General features: G+C 44.7%; 1 protein-coding gene across 1 annotated transcript in view; it reads left to right on the top strand.

Annotated features, from left to right (window-relative positions):
• The first annotated feature begins 1,194 nt into the window (after window positions 1–1,194).
• The window catches only part of tnfaip8l3 (tumor necrosis factor, alpha-induced protein 8-like 3), a 25,263-nt gene continuing 5,673 nt past the window's right edge, over window positions 1,195–20,784 (top strand). Inside the window, exon 1 of the mRNA XM_029144623.3 lies at window positions 1,195–1,595. Within this exon, the coding sequence (XP_029000456.1) occupies window positions 1,550–1,595 (46 nt within the window). The 5' untranslated portion in view covers window positions 1,195–1,549. The remainder of the gene's footprint in view (window positions 1,596–20,784) is intronic.

The following is a 20,784-nucleotide window of genomic DNA, read 5'->3' as shown; positions in this document are numbered from 1 at the left end:
GGCCTGAGATGGCTTCACACATGTTATACATCACACTCATGTCTCAGATCTATTTTTGGCTGCATGCTAAGCTATTTTCCAGTATACACTGGGAATATATACTATATTTATCTGTTTCTCCTCCTCAGCTGTGGACAAAAGAGGTTTTAAATAATTAAGATAAAGTTACAACATTTAAAATGATAAGTGGGTGGAGAACTTGTTATATCTTCTAAATTAAACTTCTTTCTTCCCCATTGTTGAAAGTGTAAAAATATGAGTCAACAAACAAGCTGGACACTACAAATGCAGCCAGGCTTAAAGCGCTTAAAAAGTATTTCTCATGCAAACAAAACTGACTTTAATTTGGAGTTGGAAAGAGGTTACACAATCTGCAGTCCACCCCAGATACAGTATTGTCTCTTTTCAGAAACAAGTGACTTTATGTGGAGCATCTTCCAGAAAAAACAGGAGGGCAGTGACAGCAGGTTCATGTGGTAATAAGTCATCAGGGAGAACATCGAGCAAGGTTCCAGATGTTGAGTACCTTTTCACACCAAGAAGAGAAGAAGAACAATTTCCATTTTGGTGAGTAGAAGCAGCAACAGGTGTGATCTTACATTAAGAGGAAACCAGTGAGTAAAAACTACTCAATTTTGGAAAGTGTGATCTGGACCAAATTCCACATTCAGCTAAAATTGCATTTGTTAAAACAAAGCCTTGTTAGCATGTGGCATGTGGCAGGGCTTTAACCCGTTGCACCAGTTAGGCTGGATTTTTGCCCTAAATTTGCATTTGGTATTTAAATGTACTTTCCTGTTACTTTTGAAGAATACAAAAGCTTAACAGTACAAAAACAGCCTGGCTCCGCTTTGTTTGACCAATGCCAACACCGACTCATGCAATAACACACAGTAACAAGCAAATTTTACTGCAGAAGATACATTTCAGGCTGCTTTGAATAAATATCTTCTTTGGCCCCTGCTAAAACACAGGCAGCACTCTCACACAAAAACAGAGGCCGGGGAGTGAGGAAGAGAGAGAGAGAGAGAGAGAGAGAGAGAGAGAGAGAGAGAGAGAGAGAGAGAGAGAGAGAGAGAGAGGAAGAGACGGCACTTACAGCATACAGAAAGAGGTAGAGAAAGAGTTAGAGTGGTGAGAGCGTGAAGAGACCGGGTGTGACAGCGCTGAATGAGAGGAGGGGGAGGGAAAGAAACTGAGTGGCAGATACAAGGGAGGGTGAAACCGAGAAGGGGATGGACCGAGAGTAGGCGAAGGGGAGGGAGCGTCAGAGGAGAGAGAGTAGATGACTGGGAGAAGGAGAAAGGAAAACTGACAGAGTCAGGAGAGGAGAGCAAACGGTGCAGAAGAAGATAGACAACTCCAGCCCAGTATCATTCCTCCCTCAGCTGCAGTGATCCAGATTAAGAGAAAAGTTTGAAAACAACAACTAAAACTTGCATTAGTCCTTCTTTCCCTGAAGGGTCTGCAGAGTCCCTGGAAAAGAAAAGGAACCCAGAAGAAAGAGCCATCAGAGAGCTTCTGCAGCCTCCACGCGTCCTGCAGGAAGATGGATTCAGACTCCGGAGAGCAGAGTGACGGAGACCTCTCTCCAGGTAAACCTCATGTAATCCCTGTCTTCCTTTAGGCCTAAGTTAAACTTTAGGAGTTCTAATCACTCCATCCTCTATCTGTTGTTCTTTCTTCTCATGCCGTGAGCGCTAATGTGAGCGCAGTGTGATGCTGGCGAATAGCACTTTGCTGACTGAACATTTAACAGGCAAGCTCCAAAACGTGCGGCTGGTTTACATGTAGTTCATCAAAACGTCTAGCTACAGCCTCCGTGCATTTTGTTCAGGATGTCAGAGCACAGGGCAAAGATTTATAGGAAAGAAGAGTTAGTGGGCCTCAAAGTCTAGTATCTCTCACTGGTTATCGCCCAGTGTGCCAAGTGTGTGGGTGGTTTGTGGAACTGAGATCTAGAAAATATATAAGCCAGGAGATGAAACAGCCTTCTGAGGATAAGTTCAGGTTTGTGTATCAAATGTGCCTTTAGGAGCTTCATAACTGAGAGAGGCAGCAAAGTTAAACAGTCACATGAATGAATACATCACTTTTTTGAAAACATTCATCCTTATGGCTATACACTAACTTTATTAATCCTTATAGCAAATAGGTAAAGTGATGTGCAGTACTGAGCCAAAAGTAAATCAAGGAAACATTTTGGAAACTATTGCTTTGTTCTGTGAAGCTCCCAGCAATATAAATTAAAATATGCTAGTTCTTTGGCCTGAAGACACATTTTCAGTAGTAAAAAAGGGGAGAAGAATGATATTCTTCCCAGACAGACAGAGGTTAACTCATATTCAGAATTCTTGGAGCTTTTTAACTGCTTCTACTCTGTTTGCCGTAACTACACAATGAAATTTGTGCGTCTTTGCTTCTCTAAGGTCAAATGCTCCAGTGAAACCTGGACAAATGTGTTTTGCAAACAGACGTTCTTCTAAGGCCTTACTGCACACAAACATGACCCTTACTCCTGGACGTGTGGATGAGGGACATGCGATTGATCTATGCTTTAAATATCCATTCGAGCACAGTAGTGTAAATACTGAGGCGTTTAGTTTCAGGTAGTGTTCGCCCTTCACTTCTCTACCCTGCTTTCTGTCTGAGATCTGCTTCAGCTGCCGCTTGTTGCTTAATGAATCCAAAAGGCTAATTAAAACTAATTTGCTGTTGTGCCAATGTTTGTTGACACCATCTCATGTCTGTGGTTTGCTTTTAAGAATCCCCTAAAAGCACACCTGACCTTGGTACATTCAGCCACAGGTTATTCTCCTTCCAAGTGATACTCGTGAGGAAAACACATTGTGTTGCACATTTAAGTCATGTGGTGGTTTAAGACTTTGGGACCTTGTTGCTGCGTGACTCACAAAAGATATGTAGATAAAATAATAGATAACTTTGCTTTATAGCTTTGGGGGAAACTGGTTTGGCCACTCATGCGTGGGTTAAAAGTGAAAATACTGGCGAGTGAGCATTGGCTTGTTGTGCAGTGAACAGGAGAGTCATGAACACAGTGTCACTTCTGTATTTTCAGGGAATAAACAATTTTACAATTTGCCTGTGCAATAGAAACATATTGTGACCCTGATTCTCTTTTCAAACCTCTTTAGGCCACATACACACATACAAATAATAAACCTATAGTAGAATTCTGACATTTAGCTGAAGAACTGAAAAATGTTGTGTTTGAATTGACTATCCAGTTAATCAAATGGCTTATCATGTATTGATTAATCAGGCTACAGGTGACTTTAGCTGACTTATCGTGCCGATGCCACTCACTGTAACACGTAACCATATGCATCTAAATACAGATACTTGCATTGACTTAAGGTTCTCTGCCCAAAGCAAGTTTGTTGGAAAGAGATGCTGTTGTAATAACAGCTGTGAGATTCATGAGGGCATGGGGGCTGTTGCCGTTGCTTCGAGTATTAACAAAAATAACCTGTAGGTGTTGTTTGATGATACAACTGAAATTTTATTGTTTTTGGCCAGATGATATCCAATCATGACGCTAACTGCTCACGACTGCAGCAACGCTGGCTGAGAGCGCCCTGCAACCGGGAGATTCTGCTTCATGATTGCCATGTTGGCAGACAGGCCACATGCTTTACACATGGCACACAGCGAGGGCCAACTCGGCACATAGTGTAGCTTCCATGCTAAAACCCACACGCACATTCTCCTAGACTGAATGTGCCGGCACTCCTTTTGCTCATTCCCTCTTCCTCTCTTTCCCTCCGCATTCCGCATTTAATCTGGCCCACAGATGGAGACTGCTTAGTGCATCCCAGCCCACTGTGCGAGCGCGCGCACACACACACACACACACACACACACACACACACACACACACACACACACACACACACACACACACACACACACACACACACAGTAACAAGATACCAGAAGCCAGTTCTGGAAAAAAAATTTAAGAGAAGACATAAGTGGAAAAGACGACTAAGCAGTAGAAAAAAGCCAATTCCTAAAAAAGCAGGTTCTGGATCACATGACCACATTTTCTCTTGTAAACGCTGCGCTGACAAAATAATGCTGAGGCTTTCATAGTGTTCGCGGGACATTTGGAGAAATAATTTCTTGCCTACAGCTGAGCCATTGCTGAAAGTTGGATTTACATGTAAACCGCAGAGGCAATTCGACAAGGCCTCATAGACACACGTTCAGGCTGTGGTTTCACTGGAGGGTCAGTCGAAGCAAAGCAAACAGTCACTAGTGGCGCCTGGTGTGAGGAGCAAGCCGTTTGTGGGAAGGTGGTGTGTATTAGACTGGTGATGGTGAAGCAATGAGCCTTTGCAGGTACAGTATCTGCTGTGCCTTAGGTCTGTAAATCCTGAACATTGCATAGCAGCTGTATTCTTCATTTGTACAATAACTTGCAACAGATTGATAATCACTTCATGGTTTCTCATCATCAGTGCCAACAGGATGTTTGACCTACCTCAGAATATGTGAAGTTAAATGGAGACATTCCCTCTTCCACTTACATTTAATAACAGCAAAAAGGGAGAAGAGAGCAGGGAAGAGTGGGAGGCAATTACACACGAAAGCGTTTCACACAGAACTCCAGCTCAGCTCAACTAAACATGCTGATTGCAGCAATTGAAAGTTGAAAGCCCACATAGCTGTACATGTATGTCACTTTAAGCTGAAAGTAACGGAGTAGGTATTAATAATAAATGGTAATAATAGCAACACACAGCCTTAAAGCAGACAGAGCAGACTTTATCTGTTAAGGAGACTAAGGTCCTTTGGAGTTCAGGGACCACTCCTAAAGACTCTGCGGTGACATCAGCCATCTTTTATGGAGTGGTTTGCTGGTGCAGCAGCATCTCAGCAGCAGACAGGAGGCGACTGGAGAAGCTGGTTAGGAAGGCCAGCTCCGTTCTGGGGCTGCCTCTTGATTCAGTGCAGGAGGTGGGAGAAAGTAGGATGGTAGCTAAGTTATCATCCATGATGGAGAACGATGTCTACCCACTGTATGAAACGTTGTCATCATGTGCAGCTTCTTCAGTGACAGACCGATGCATCCTAAGTGTCTGAAGGAGCGACACCATATGTCGTTTATACTGCACCTAGCTGCTCCCAGTGAACCACTGATATTTGTAATTGTTACTACAACTGTAATTAATATCACCTTATACTGTAGTCACCATCTAAATGTTTGGGCAATCTTTTTTATTATCTTGTGCAACATTTAGACAATCCATGGTAGAATTACCCATTACCTTTTTAGTATACATGTGTATATACAGTATATATTATGCATCTTCATTCCAAAGACGTGCATTAGGTTGATTGGACTCTCTCCATTGCCCGTAGGTGTGAGTGTGTGTGTGAATGGTTGTGTGTCTCTGTGTTGCCCTGCGATGGACTGGCGACCCGTCCAGGGTGTACCCTGCCTCTCGCCCATAGCCAGCTGGGTTAGGCTCCAGCACCCCCGTGACCCCGCATTAGGGAATAAGCTGCTTGGAAAATGGATGGATGGATGGATGATGCATCTTTATCTTATTTTTAAATTGTACATACTTTTGATCCTGCTCTTGTTCTATAAGTGTACTGCTACTGCAACGATGAAATTTCCCCATTGTGGGACTTATCTTATCTTATCTTAAATGCCGGGAATCAAAATATGTGTGTGTGTGTGTGTGTGTGTGTGTGTGTGTGTGTGTGTGTGTGTGTGTGTGTGTGTGTGTGTGTATGTGTGTGTGTGTGTATGCGTGCGTGCGTGCGTGCGTGCGTGCGTGTGTGTGTGTGTGTGTGTACAGTTATTACACATTATATATAAAGTTTAAAGTTTACTCGGTGTAATTGCTACAGTACAAGCAAGAAGTTCAAACTTCTTAACTGAGGTGGCGCACATGGCTGAAGCCCACCAGTCTTTCCTGCAGCCTGTTGGAACAACAAAGCCATTCCTGAGTGTTCCATTAGCCACTGTTTTTTTATCTTTGCATTAACCAGTCATAGAGCTAATATATAAATTTAGTTCCATGTTTTAGTTTTGATGCGAGCTGCCAAGTGGTTAATGAACATCAGGTTATAAGGCCAGAGGGGGAGGGTGCTGCATGAACTAACTGAGTCTCTGTGTGAGACTCCAAGCATCACTTCACCTCACATACGCATGTAAACTCTGTTAGAGGGGTGAACTAGAAAACAAACCAGGAGCCCGCACGTATGGAAAAAGCTGGCAGGAGCTGGAGTATTGTGCGTGTGGGGAATTGGTGCACCTCCATGTGTGTGTGTGTGTGTGTGTGCGTGCGTGCGTGTGTGTGTGTGTGTGTGTGTGTGTGTGTGTGTGTGTGTGTGTGTGTGTGTGTGTGTGTGTGTGTGTGTGTGTGTGTGTGTGTGTGTGTGTGTGTGTGTGTGTGTGTGTGTGTGTGTGTGTGTGTGTGTGTGTGTGTGCGGGCTCTTTGTAAACTATGCCACGGCATGCTGAGACTTGGCCTTGGTCTATGAGAGGAGCAAGTCACCCAGGGCCGGAAAACACTTAATTCCTTGCCACTCATGCTCGACTCAGAGTTGTAGATGTGGTGAGAAATGGGCAGAGAGAAAGAGACGGACAGAAAGAGACAAGAGCATGAATGTGAGACAAAGACACACACCACTTAATACAGTTTATGTAAAAGGGAACGAGGATGGGACGTCTTTGATGTTGTTGTGAAAGGACTTCGACAAATGCTAAACATTTCACCTCAAACAATTAATGTGATCGTGGAGATATTTCTATTTACTCCTCTCACTTTTGTTAATCTTTACTGAACAGTGCGAAATGAAAACGTACAGATTGCCAACAATGCCACCCTCGTTCTCTCGCCCTCGTTCTCTCCCTGTAAATAGATTAGCTTCTTCAATTCATACCACACAGGAGGTTTAGGGAACTTTCTGTCTGCGTTGCAAGATGGATAAAGCAGGGAATATTTTCCCTCTTTTATATTAAGCCTCAGTCTCCTAGTCTGTCATTATAAGTAGTTCACACATACCCACACACTTTCACCAGCTTTCTATAAATAGAGTACTGTCTTACAAATTTAATGTATGGGTTAATGGGTTTATTTAGAATCATGGATAAGTTTAAATCTGTTGCCCTTAACCACTAGTGTCTTATCCATACTTACAGTATTATCTGATAACAGCAAAGTCATTTTCAGGAAGACAGTAGTGGGGTTGATGCTTAATGCAGCTCCCAGGCCTGGGTGGGCCAGAAACATTGGCAGTAAGGGTCAAAAGGACACAGGGGAGCAGAGGTCTATGCTGTATTCCACCTGGAACTCCTCATACCACCAAGGGCAGGGGCAAAGCTGGAGGTCAGACCACTGGTAGCCCTCTCTCTCTCTAACCCCATCCCACTTCCTACCTTCCTGTTCCTCATGACAGGCAGTCAAGGATATTGGCATTTGAATCAATCAGGCATGTCCTGCCACAACCTCATTTCACCTCAGGAGCCTGGTTGGGCTCTACAGCGACCCTGACATTAAAACTAAAAGACAAAGAGAGACAAAAAAAGAGACGGAGGATGAAGCATTAAAGCAGCAACCAAAGGCAATGTGCTCCCGCGTCGCATCTGGTCTGTCTTGTTTGAAACTTCACTGAGACGCCTTGTTATGTCTTAGCACTGTTAAATTCAAATTGGAAAATTCATCTTTTCACCAAGAATTATATATATATATATATATATATAGCCATATATATAGCCATATATATAGCCATATATATAGCCATATATATAGCCATATATATATATATAGCCATATATATATGGCTCACTGGATAGCTCATTTGGTAAAGTCGCAAGACTTGTATACGGGTGGTCCCCGGTTCGGATCCCCGTTAGGGCAGAAAAAAAGCATCCCGTGTGGGTCCTTGGGCAAGACCCTTCAAGCTACCGCCTACCTCATATCATGAGAGACAATGAACCACATGAGATACCGGCTCAGACGTCGCCCGGTCTAACAAGGTCTGCGTCAGGTGTTGGGGAACCAGAGCACCTTGGCGAGAAGTGGGCTACTGGAACAAGAAAGAAATGGCTGAGATGCGAGAACAAGGCTCTGTTGGAATGCTACTACTCAAGTAACCCTAGTCAGAGGGGCTACATGCAAAGAATGTGCGGTGAATGGGAACGGAGAAACCCACATTCAAGGCTGACGGCGAAGCAACTAGTAGCTAGTAGGATGTTCCAACATCCACAAACGGCATCTTCTATCACAACTTGAGATTGACGAGATACAACACAAATGCTACGACAAGGGGGAGCCAGGAGCCAGGATGGTGAAACCAGGGAGGTTTCCCCAACCGGAAATTGGGTACGAAGCCCCAATAAGCACAGATACGCTGAGCGAGGCAGCGACTGACATGAAAGATAAGATCATGGCGAGATTGAACAGGCAACCCCGAACCCCACTACAACGGCTAAGTGAAGTACCATCAGAAAGTCTCATGGAAGATGTGAATGCAGCATTGAGAGCGATCCCTACCACAACAATCACAGAAACCAATGAGCTGATATACACTTCAGCATCAGTGATCCTAGAGGTGCTTGGCTATAAGAGCACATGAGAAACAATACCCACCATGGAAACGAAGGTTGGAGGCAAAAATCAAGGCAGCTCGGAGGGAAGTGAGCCAAATGACAGAGGCCCAGAGAGGTGCAATGAAAAGACCGATGCCCAAGAGGTACAGCCAGATGACCATACCTGAAGCACTCAAAACTGCCAAGCAAAGGCTACAAGCCTTGGCCAGCCGCCTAAAGAGATACACCAGAGATAACGAAGCCAGACGAATAAACCGGCTGTTCGCAACACAACCTGCGAAAGTGTACTCTCAATGGCAGGGTAATAACAACAGAGCAGACCCACCAAGGCTGGAAACTGAACAGTACTGGAAAGGCATATGGGAAAGGGAGGCATCACACAACAGTGATGCACAGTGGCTGGTGGATCTGGAAGACCACAGCAACCTCCCTGAACAGAATCCAGTGACTATCACAGTGGCAGACATCCAACATAGAGTCTCAGGTATGAAAAACTGGACAGCACCTGGCCCTGACATGATCCACGCCTACTGGCTAAAGAAGCTCACTGCAACCCATGAGCGCCTGGCAGCACAAATGAACCAGCTGCTAAGGGATGGGACTCACCCTGATTGGCTAACCGAAGGGCGAACGATCCTGATAATGAAGGATCCCTCAAAGGGTGCAGTCCCATCCAACTACCGGCCAATAACCTGCCTCTCCACAACATGGAAGCTCATGTCAGGCATCATCGCAGCTAAGATAAGTGGGCACATGAGTCAATACATGAGCGAAGCACAGAAGGGCATTGGTAAGGATACCAGAGGAGCCAAACACCAACTCCTGGTAGACAGAACAGTCGCCCAAGACTGCAGAATGCGACACACCAACCTGTGCACAGCCTGGATCGACTACAAGAAAGCCTATGACTCAATGCCACACACATGGATCACTGAATGCTTGGAGCTGTACAACATCAACAGAACTCTAAGGGCCTTCATTGCAAACTCGATGAGGTTGTGGAGAACCACCCTTGAAGCCAATGGGAAGCCGCTTGCCCAAGTATCTATCAAATGTGGCATATACCAAGGAGATGCACTGTCCCCACTGCTGTTCTGCATAGGTCTGAACCCCCTCAGCCAAATAATAAACAAGACTGGCTATGGATACCGACTCCGGAACGGGGCCACCATAAGTCACCTCCTCTACATGGATGACATCAAGCTGTACGCCAAGAGTGAGCGAGACATCGACTCGCTGATCCACACCACCAGGATCTACAGCTCGGACATCGGGATGTCATTCGGACTCGAGAAATGTGGGAGGATGGTGACAAAGAGAGGCAAGGTAATCCACACAGAAGGGGTCTCACTCCCAGAAGGAACAATAGCAGACATTGAGGACAATTACAAGTACCTTGGAATACCACAGGCAAACGGCAACCTTGAGCAGGCAACAAGGAATGCGGCAACAGCCAAATACCTCCAACGAGTAAGGCAAGTCCTAAGAAGCCAGCTCAATGGCAAGAACAAATCCCGGGCAATAAACAGCTACGCTCTGCCAGTGATCAGATACCCTGCGGGAATAATAAGGTGGCCAAAGGAAGAGATACAGACCACAGATGTTAAGACACGAAAGCTCCTCACCATGCATGGAGGGTTCCACCCCAAATCCAGCACCCTGAGACTGTACGCTAGCCGCAAGGAAGGAGGCCGAGGACTAGTGAGCGTGAGAGCCACTATCCAGGATGAAACATCCAAGATCCATAAGTACATCAAGGATAAGGCCCCGACAGATGACGTGCTGAGTGAATGTCTCAGGCAGTGGAGAACAGAGGATGAGATGCTGGAAGAGGGACCATCATGGGAGGACAAGCCCTTGCACGGGATGTACCACCGGAACATAACTGAAGTGGCTGATCTCAACAAATCCTACCAATGGCTTGAAAGGGCTGGGCTGAAGGACAGCACAGAGGCACTCATCCTGGCTGCACAGGAGCAGGCCCTGAGCACCAGAGCCATAGAGGCCCAGATCTACCACACCAGACAAGACCCAAGGTGTAGACTGTGCAAAGAGGCCCCAGAGACGGTCCAGCACATAACTGCAGGGTGTAAGATGCTGGCAGGGAAAGCATACATGGAAGGATGAGACCACCCGCGGAGGGTGAGAATAGAGAGTATATATATATTGTTATACTGTTCAGAGGACTGGATTCTTCTGGACAGAGATCTCGGATGTTGTTCCTGGAATCTGCTGGAGCCACTCTCCCAGTTTGGGAGTTAGAGCCCCCAGTGTTTTCATCACCACGGGTACCACTTGTGCCCTCACCCTCCACAACCTCCTTATCTCTTCTTTCTGTATTCCTGATCTTGCTATCACCTGGGATTGCTACATCTATCACTACAGCCTTGTTCTCTTGTTTTTCCACCACTATTATGTCGGGTTGGTTGGCCATTACCAGTTTGTCAGTCTGTATCTGAAAGTCCCACAGGATCTTAGCTTTGTCGTTCTCAACCACCTTTGGAGGTGTGTTCCATTTAGACTTTGAGACTTCCAGCCTGTTCTCAGCACAGTTGGTTATGGCGTTCCATGTATGTCCTGCCTGCTAGCATCTTGCATCCCACTCTTATGTGCTGGATTGTTTCAGGGGATCTTTACACAGCCTGCACCTGGGGTCCTCCCTGGTGTGGTAGATCCCAGTCTCTTCTGATCTGGTAGTCAGAGCCTGCTCCTGTGCTGCTAGGATTAGTGCCTCCTTGCTGTCTTCTAGTCCAGCTTTGTCCAGCCACTGGTAGGATTTGTTGGTATCAGCCACTTCTTCTATCTTCCGGTGGTACATACAGTGTAGGGTTTTGTCCTTCCATGAGGGTTCCTCCTCTTCCTTCTCCTTAAGCATGTCATCTGTTGGGACCATTTTCCTGATTCATGTAGCTTAGTTGTTTCATTCTGGATCATGGCTTTGACGTTCACTAATCCTCGGCCTATTTCCTTTCGCTTAGCGTACAGTCTTAGGGTGCTGGATTTGGGCTGAAACCCTCCATGCATTGTAAGGAGCTTCCTGGTCTTGATGTCAGTGGCTTCCATGTCTTATTATGCCAACGGGGTACATGCTGACCGGGAGGGCCAATAGGTGTTGATTGCCAGGACTTTGTTTTTCCCATTCAGCTGACTTCTGAAAACTTGCCTTACCCTTTGGAGGTACTTAGTGGTTGCTGTTTTCCTTTTGGCCTCTTTGTGGTTACCATTTGTCTGTGGGGTTCCAAGGTATTTGTAACTATCCTCCACATCTGCTATCTTGCCTTCTCGTAGTTCCTCTCCTTGCTAGCCTCTGTCCACACTTATACAATCCGAATGACATTCCAGTGTCTCGGCTGTATATCCTGGTGGTATGTATCAGCGAGTAGAAATCTTGTTCGCTCTTGGCATACAGCTTGATGTCATCCATGTAGAGGAGGTGGCTAATGGTTGCGTTATTCTGTGATAGGTTAGAATTGTTTTGGTTAGCATTAGGCCCAACCACCAGAAGACCCACTTTATTGTTTCACATATTCTTGTTAGTACACTGTGACACATTCATGTGATCAAAGGAATTTCTTAAAATTACTTTACATATCTTTATCTCCCTTTATTTCCCTTTGCGCACAGCCTGAGCTGAGCTTGTAACCTACATTCTACAGACATAGACATCAACAAAAGGGAATGAACTTTAAACCCCATAGCCCTGTAGGCATTACACAAGAAAAAGCCATTAAGATGTAAAAAGCAAGCTGTTTATTAACCCTCGAGGTCTAAAGGCTCCTCTGGATCAAGAACAATGCAAACCAGCAGATTTCTTCATACTGTCGCTCTCAGCAGAAGCAATATTGCTCTGAGTCTTTATCATCCCTGGCTACTCTCATCTAGATACAGACACACATATGCATTACAGCAGACACAGTAAGTGTGATGCATCATGTGGGCGCAAGTGCAGCGCCTGTGCAGGTCCACAGTGACTGAGGAGAGACATGAAATGACAAAAACAATGATCATCTTTTCCCACCAGCTGAATCTCTCTGCAGCTCTTTGCTGTACGAAGCTGTGTTTTTACACAGCGAACACGCACTGTCACAGCTAAGACAGCAGGCCAACAAGTAAGACGCCTGCAGAGAGTAAACATCTCTCTTGCTCAGCTCCACTAGTCGAAACCTGTTACCAGCTGGCACAGCACACGTCTGGTCCACAGTCCAGCCCACTGGCCTTTCAGCGTTGCTTTACACTAACAGACCAAACTATTAAATCCTCCTAATTCTCACTGAATGAGCCACTCGATTGTTGTTCGCAAAAAAAAAAACTTATTGGAAATCAAACACAAACAAACAAAAAAGCCACGGACAAAGGAATGAACATTAAGCTGTCTCCTGCCTGTAGAACATTTTCTGAATGTGGAGTCATTATTAGCATTGCTGATGAATGACTGAAAGAAATATGAATATATGTTGTAGACAAACATTACAAAGAATAGAAAACCTGAAAAGGAAAGATTCTGTGAAATTGGTCCCATTGTTGCTCTTTTTGGCAGTTATGGAGGGCAACAAATGGCTTGACACCCATTGTTTTCAGAGATGTTTTGGGTGTTCAGTTCTACAAATCATTAATGCCCATGGAAATGGAAAACATTGCAGCAGAGAGTTGTAGCAATTGGGCTGCAATCAACAACAATCTTTGTTGATGTTCTTCATAGCACACCTTGCCACTCTGCATCTTTGAGTTGTCTGTCATCAAACTTTACTGTTTGAATTAATAACATTCAGCAGAAGGAGTGACAGTTGCTGAGCTGCCAAGTAGACTAAATGTATAAATATAAATTATTAGGAAATAGTTTTGTAGTATTGTTTTTTTTTTTGTTCAACCTTTTTTCTGTCACTGAGTACCACTTTACCACAGTTAACATTCCTTTAAGGTCCAGCCATGTTAGGATGATTGTGAAAGAACACCTGTCTCTGTTGTGTGTCTGGTGAATGCATGTCAATATGATAGATTGAATTAAAAAAAAACACACCCTGTGCACCTGGGGCACAGTGAGACCAGGATTTGTCGAATGCTAAACATGACCATGTTGTCATTAGCAACTCTGGATAGGGAAGCTCCAGAAACCTTAGTGTTTGTGTGTGTGCGTGTACATGTTATGACTCTGCAGAAAGCATCAGAGCAAGAACATGGTGTTATTATGTAAAGACAAACATGCAAAAATAAGAATAAAATTATAGTCAGTCAGCCAATCTGCTAGTGCGATTATGGATGCATCTATTACATACAGACACAACAAAACATGCAGACGTGAATAATGATTCAAACGTGTAATGTAATAGATCAACAAATGGACGAATCCTCCCAGCAGAGCTTTTGTATTGCATTTTGCAATGTCTTGTTAATGTAAAGACAAATAAATACACGATTGACAAGTATGTTCCTTTGGATTTGTTTAAAAATGACCTTGGCTGGCTGCTTAAGCTGTTATTATTAATATGCTTTATTCTTCAAATTGTATTTGCATTGTTCCAATGACTGACAGAACTTTATTAATTGTTAAATGGGTCGATATGGACCCCAGTGAATGGAAAAACGGTTGCCCAAACGTTTACACAGTCTCACAGCTGCCTCAGTCAGACGTGTATATTTCACAGCATTCCGGCTGATGAGCACACAAGTGCCTCCAGCGTTGTCAGTAAAGGCCAGTCGGCCCATGTCAGTGTTAACGGCTGGTCCTGCTGATGGCTCATTCCCCTGGTTACTCTGGAACAAGACCAAAACAAGCCTCAAGACCTTGTCTCACAGCTCAGCTTCCCAGTAGGCTGCAGAAATAAATCTAAATGAGAAAAAAAAATTCACAAGGTGAGGCTTATCGTTTGTGGCTGTTGAGGAGCCAGAATTACTTACTTACCAGAGAGAATTTTCAATATTCTTGCAGTTCAATATTCTTGCATTCTTTCAATATTATTCTGATATTTCAACTAAAGTAAAGGAAATTCATTGATAGATCAAACATGTTTTTTTAGTATGGTTTAATCAGAGCAAAGGAATTGATGCTTCACTATCACTGGCTCATATTTTGCTTTAGCTTTTGGCTTAGTAGCTATTGTAAGTACTCTATATCAATTAAATGTTAATCAGTTTTCATCCTACAGAAACTCATTCTCTTGACATTATGCCAGATCACCAATAAGCTTTCTATCATATCAAATTCATCAAGATCATTAAAGGATCTTTTGCCCAGATTTTCTAAGGCTGAGCAGTAAAGGCATTTTTCGTGGCCCACCATCTTTAGCAGGGCAGGTTTGGACACTTTCCATGTTCCACACTGAATGTAGGTTCTGAAGCAGTGCAGCAGAAAGTGTTGACTCAGCGTTCTAAAAACATCAGGCGAAACAAAGAGAGCCTGTCAAGTCAACAGCCGCAGCCAGAGAGCAGCGAGCACCTTGCTAATCCTCATGCTAAAAGTAACCTTCACTAATTCACAAAACACTCTTATGCAAATGTTTTGACGAGCAGTGGACTTACATGACTGCCCAACATCGGTGAAAAAAACTCCGCCACCGATTCCCACATGCTTCAATTTCTACTTTATTAAGTGAAAACTTTGCACCCGGAGGATAATTGATGCAGGGAAAGTAATGAGCAGACAGGAGTGAGATACACAGTGCTCTGTCCATCTCTTGCCAGTAACAGCTTGGACTCTTCGCTAACTCATTCTGACATTCTGCCTCTTGCATGTCACGTATCTCAGCCTCTAGGTGACAGCCTGTGTGTGTGCAGAGCTGGGCTTGTCAGTGTCTCCATGTGCATTCTTATAATCATCTAACCTTGATTACTGTATGCGCTAAAATCTCCAGCCAGACTCTGAATCACCCATCTCCTCTCCCACCGCTCTGACTCACACCTTTTGCCACCTTATCATGGCTATTCTTCACACTACACCCCCCACCCATACACACTCACACGTCTTCTATTCTGCTTACATTCTTCATCCCTCTGAGTTGTGCAAACACACTTGAGACAGAGGTCATGGTGAGTTGATAGGCACCTGCTGGTGCTCAGGCTCCAGGCTGGATGGTGGGGGATAGTAGGGGAATAATTAAATAATTCTGCTTTTAGCTCTGTACTAAAAACAGAAAAGATTCAATCACTTCTCTTAACTACTGTAACTTCAGCAATAACTTGACTGATCTTGGTTGTTTCATTGCATAAAAGAGGAATTCATTTGGAAAAGTGACTTGTCACACACTGGCAGACATGAGCACTGGTCTGACAAGGCTGGCTTTATGGATGGAACTGTCACCTTCATCTGTGTGCCAGGGTTTTAGAAAATCCATCCAGTCAGGTTTCTGAATATCAGTGACCCAGTTAAACAAAGAGCTGCTTCAGAGAAACAGGAAATGACAGTGACAAAGAGAGCCTGTTGATAAGCGGCAAAGATCAGCCTGATGAAACCCTCACTTCTGTATCCTACTGGTGCTAATTAAATTTGACAGAAAACAGCGTAGCTGCTGCAGTGAAACGTGGCACGTTAACTCATGCTATGCAGCTTTGGTGATGTTGAGAGATGTAAACGGCAGCCAGGTAGACAGACAGGTGACCAACGCCAGGGACTTAGCAGGCCAAGAGCCACGTTTACTGCCAGAGCTGCTTAAGAGCTGGATTAATGTAAATGAACAACTTCAAATGCAATCTGCTGTGCATGTTGACGTCATTGTTAGCTTATGATTTTCCCACAACAGCTTTGTGGTTTGCTTCCTTATTCTGTTGAGCTCAAGTAGCCTAAATATTCAAAGATTAACATTAGGGCCATAAAAATAAAAACTACTGGAGATGTTTTAAACTCTCCCACTCTTGCGCTCTCATACTCGTCAGAGTTATAGAGCAAACACTGTGCTTTTTTAAATTTATAATATTATGCATTCTCATTTTATCACTTTGAGGTATTGGGCTCACTTTACTTCAATAACACATTTTTCTCATGAAAACTGATAAAACGCACTGGTAAATTTTATTCAGAGTTTCAGTCAAGCTATATTTGACCTGTGCTTTTGCTCACCTGTAACGCTTTTTTTTTTTTACAAAAAACTCCTACTGTACATCTCCACACTCACTACTTTTGTCTACATACAATAGGTCTCACCTCCCAGTCTCATGAAGCGGTACAAAACTGTGTTAAACAGGAACATCCGACCTTTTGTGCAGGGAAGTGACAAAGACAACGCCTTTTTCAGCTGTTAAATGTCACGATCAGCTGATGGACATGAAATAGCAGAGACACTAACATGACAGACTGTGTTCCTCTTCTTTTGCTGCAACCTCTAATATATGCGTTAGGTACTGCGGCACACACACAGACACAAACCTGGTGCAACGGTCCAGTCCTGTGTGGTCACATACAGTAGCTGTATCTCTTAATTAAATTATAATGACAACAAAGCAGGTGCTCCCCTTTGAATTTATGATCATCTGCTGTTTTATGCTGGGCCTGCTGGGTAATGACATCCCCGTCCACCGTCTCTCCGTAAAGCTCTCAACATGCCCAGGAAACAGGAGTGAAATTTCCTTCCTCTGCTTTAATCATAAAAGGAGTTATCTGGTGTGTAATTTGTGACTGGGTGGCATCTAAATAAACCCCTTTCCATCCTCCCACTCGTCACATTCACACAGACACACGTTTGGCTTCTGGTTTCCCCGCGTGAGGAAATAGGCGGCCTTTGATGTTCCCTGTCTGTCATAAATTGCAACTGCAGAGGAGAACGACACAAAACTCTAACAGTGTGCAAAGAGGCTCTTATCGGTGTGCAGCTGTTTGATGTTATTCAGAGGGGAGCGTCATTCTTCCTGTAGTCTGAAAGGACGCTGCCTCGCCGTGTGACTGCACCACAAACCACCCTCCCTTAGATTTATTATTAAATTAGTTTTGTGTCCTTTTGATCAAATCCTCAAAGCGCAATGTTTTAATAGCATATTGAATGACTAGTTCAAATCAGTCCTAGTAGTGTCACAATGAATATATTATTATATATATTTTTTTTTTACATGTGTACATTTACATTTTTAACCGCTTATCCAGGGCCGGGTCGTGGGGGCAGCAGTCTGAGCAGAGAGTTCCAGCCACCCTACGGAGGAAGCTCACTTCAGCCGCTTCTATCCGTAATCTTGCCCTTTCGGTCATGACCCAAAGCTCATGACCATAGGTGAGGGTAGGGGTAAGTAGGGTAGGGTAAACCAGTAAATTGAGAGCTTTGCCTTTCGGCTCCGCTCCCTCTTCACCACGGTGGACCGGTACACTGACCGCATTACTGCAGCCGCCGCACCGATCTGTTTGTCAATCTCACACTCCGTCCTTCCCTCACTCATCCCAGAGGCTTCACGCTCAGCTCAGCGCTCACCAGGGCACGCTGGAGGTCCTGGCCCGATGAAGCCAACAGGACAACATCATCTGCAAATGCAGAGACACTATCCTGTGGTCTCAGAACCAGACCCGCTCCGGCCCCTGGCTGCGCCTAGAAATTCTGTCCATAAAAATAATGAACAGAACCAGTGACAGAGGGCAGTCCTGCCGAAGTCCAACATGCACCGGGAACAGGTCTGACTTACTGCTGGCAATGCGAACCAAGCTCCTGCTCCAGTTGTATAGAGACCGAACAGCCCTTAGCAAAGCAAAACAAACCCTCAAGCACCCTGCTGAGGGTATAACGCTGGTCCAGCATTCCACGACCAGGCCGAAAACGACATTGTTCCTCCTGTATCCGAGGTTCGACTATCGGCCAGTACCCTGGCATAGACTTTCCCAGGGAGGCTGAGAAGTGTGATCCCAATATAGTCGGAACACACTCTCCTGTCCCCCTTTTTGTGAAGAGGAACAACCACCCCAGTTGTGCAGTCCAGAGGAACTGCCCCCCTCGTCTACGCGATGTTGCAGAGGCATGTCACCCAAGACAGCCCCAACATCCAGAGACTTGAAGTACTCAGGACAGATCTCATCCACCCCTGCTGCCCTGCCACCGAGGAGCTGAGGGATAAGCAAGTCCACCTCTGAGTCCCCTGCCCCTGCTTCCTTAGCAGAAGACGTGTTGAAGGGGTTGAGGAGATCCTCAAATTACTCCTTCCACCATCCAATAACATCCATCTCTATTGAAAACAGAGTTGGTGAAGGACTGCTTCCCCCTCGTGAGGCGTTGAACGGTTTGCCAGAATCTCTTTGAGGCCGAGTGATAGTACATCCTCCATGGCTTCCCCGAACTCCTCCCAGGCCCGAGTTTTTCCCTCCGCAACGGCATCAGCTGCCTCAGGAGTCCCACAGGTCAAACAGACCTGGTAGGACTCCTTCTTCAGCTTGATGGCGTCCCTTACCTCCGACGTCCACCACTGGGATCAGGGATTACCACCACGACAGGCACCCTCGTCCACAGCTCCAAATGGCCTCTTTGACCAAGAAGGCGGAGAACATGTTCCACTCTGACTCTATGTCTCCAACCTCCCTCGGAATCTGGTCAAAGCTCTCCCGGAGGTGTGAGTTAAAGGTCTGTCTGACAGAGCGTTTAGCCAGACGTTCCCAACAGACCCTCACGATACGTTTGGGCCTGCCAAGTTATTCCAGCCTCCTTCCCTGCCAGCGGATCCTACTCACCACCACCTATCATCGTCTATCATCGACCCCCGGCCTAGGGTGTCCTGATGCCAGGTACACCGATGGACACCCTTATGTTGGAAAATGGTGTTTGTTATAGCCAAACTGTGCCTAGCACAGAAGTCCAATAACATAACACCATTCAGGTTCAGATCAGGGAGGCCGTTTCTCCCAATCACACCTCTCCAGGTATCATTTCCCACATGGGCACTGAAATCTCCGGCTAAGCTGGGGAGCTATAAGCAAGCCCACACCAGCCCGCTGCCTCTTGCCACAGGCAACTCCAGAGTAGAAGAGGGTCCAGCCCCTATCAAGTAGTTGGGTTCCAGGCTGTGTGTGGAGGTGAGCCCGACTATTTCTAGCCGGTACCGCTCGACCTCCTGCACAAGCTCAGGCTCTTTTCCCCCCTGATGAAATAACATTTCATGTCCCAATAGCCAGATTGGTTATTACAGTGGCAGCCGTTACAAGTGTCTACCCCCACCGTAATATTCGTAATATTTAGTCAATGGATCCCCAAGACTACGAACCACTGGTCGCCTGTGTCAGACAATATAATATTTAGTATAGTTATGTACGTAAGTAAGTTATGGCATATTACGGTAGTTTAAAACCAAATATAAGAAGCTGAACGGTGCGCCCTCCTGCCTGCAGCGTTCGATTTATGGCAGACAAGCTACTGTAACCCTAATTTCTCGTTGTTGGTATGGGCTACAATTTTCTTTATGTGGTATTCTTCTTTAATGCAGCACACGGCAAGACAGTACAGCACATATACAATTTACGCCGTTCTTACCCAACGCGCGTCATCTCTTTCCTGTCCCCCGTCAACAAGGGCAGGTAGGAACTAATGTTAATTACAAATAAAATCACAGTAGCTGAAATGTCACGTTTCCCAAACATAAAATAAATAAAAGAAAAAGGAATACTAACTAAGGTTACACTACTACAATTTAAAAAGGTGAATGAGGATGATCAAGACCAGGGGTCGGCCACTGGTAACACCCACGTTTTCAATGAAAAAAAACATGCGGAGGGCGTCAATGTCATATTATTTGAGAACATTCAACATTTGTTTTTTATTCCAAAGAAGACATAAAAGTCAGGGCTCAGAGATTTAAAATTTTATATTTTATTGACAGAAGATCGTAGCAATTAACAGCATACCTATTCAGTCCTCGTTCTTTTTTATATGGAATACGAGCAACGATCAAAAGTAAGCTTCATAATTTGCCTTGTAAAACTATAAAAACTGTTCAGATCGTTTACAGACGATAAAACATTGGCATCGATAAGGACAGCTAACTCGCTTTTTCCTGCTTTAAACAGCTGCTGTAACTGAGAGCAACCCGTGCGGCATCACCGGTCAATCTGGAAATGCATTCATTGCGTTTAAAACACACTGAATCTATACAAACCGTCCCTGAATAACATCTATGAACTGCAGTTTCTTGCTTGTTTATCCATTATTATTATGGAAGAAGTGCAAATTATCGCCAGTCCAAATTGTGCAATTAATACTGTGTTTACAATAAAGGTAATAAATAATAATAATAGTACTTTC

Source organism: Betta splendens, chromosome 3 (genome assembly GCF_900634795.4).
Source record: "Betta splendens chromosome 3, fBetSpl5.4, whole genome shotgun sequence".
Taxonomy (NCBI): Eukaryota; Metazoa; Chordata; class Actinopteri; order Anabantiformes; family Osphronemidae; genus Betta; species Betta splendens.
Note: the sequence above shows the minus strand (reverse complement) of the source record. Positions and strands in the feature narration are given on the sequence as shown.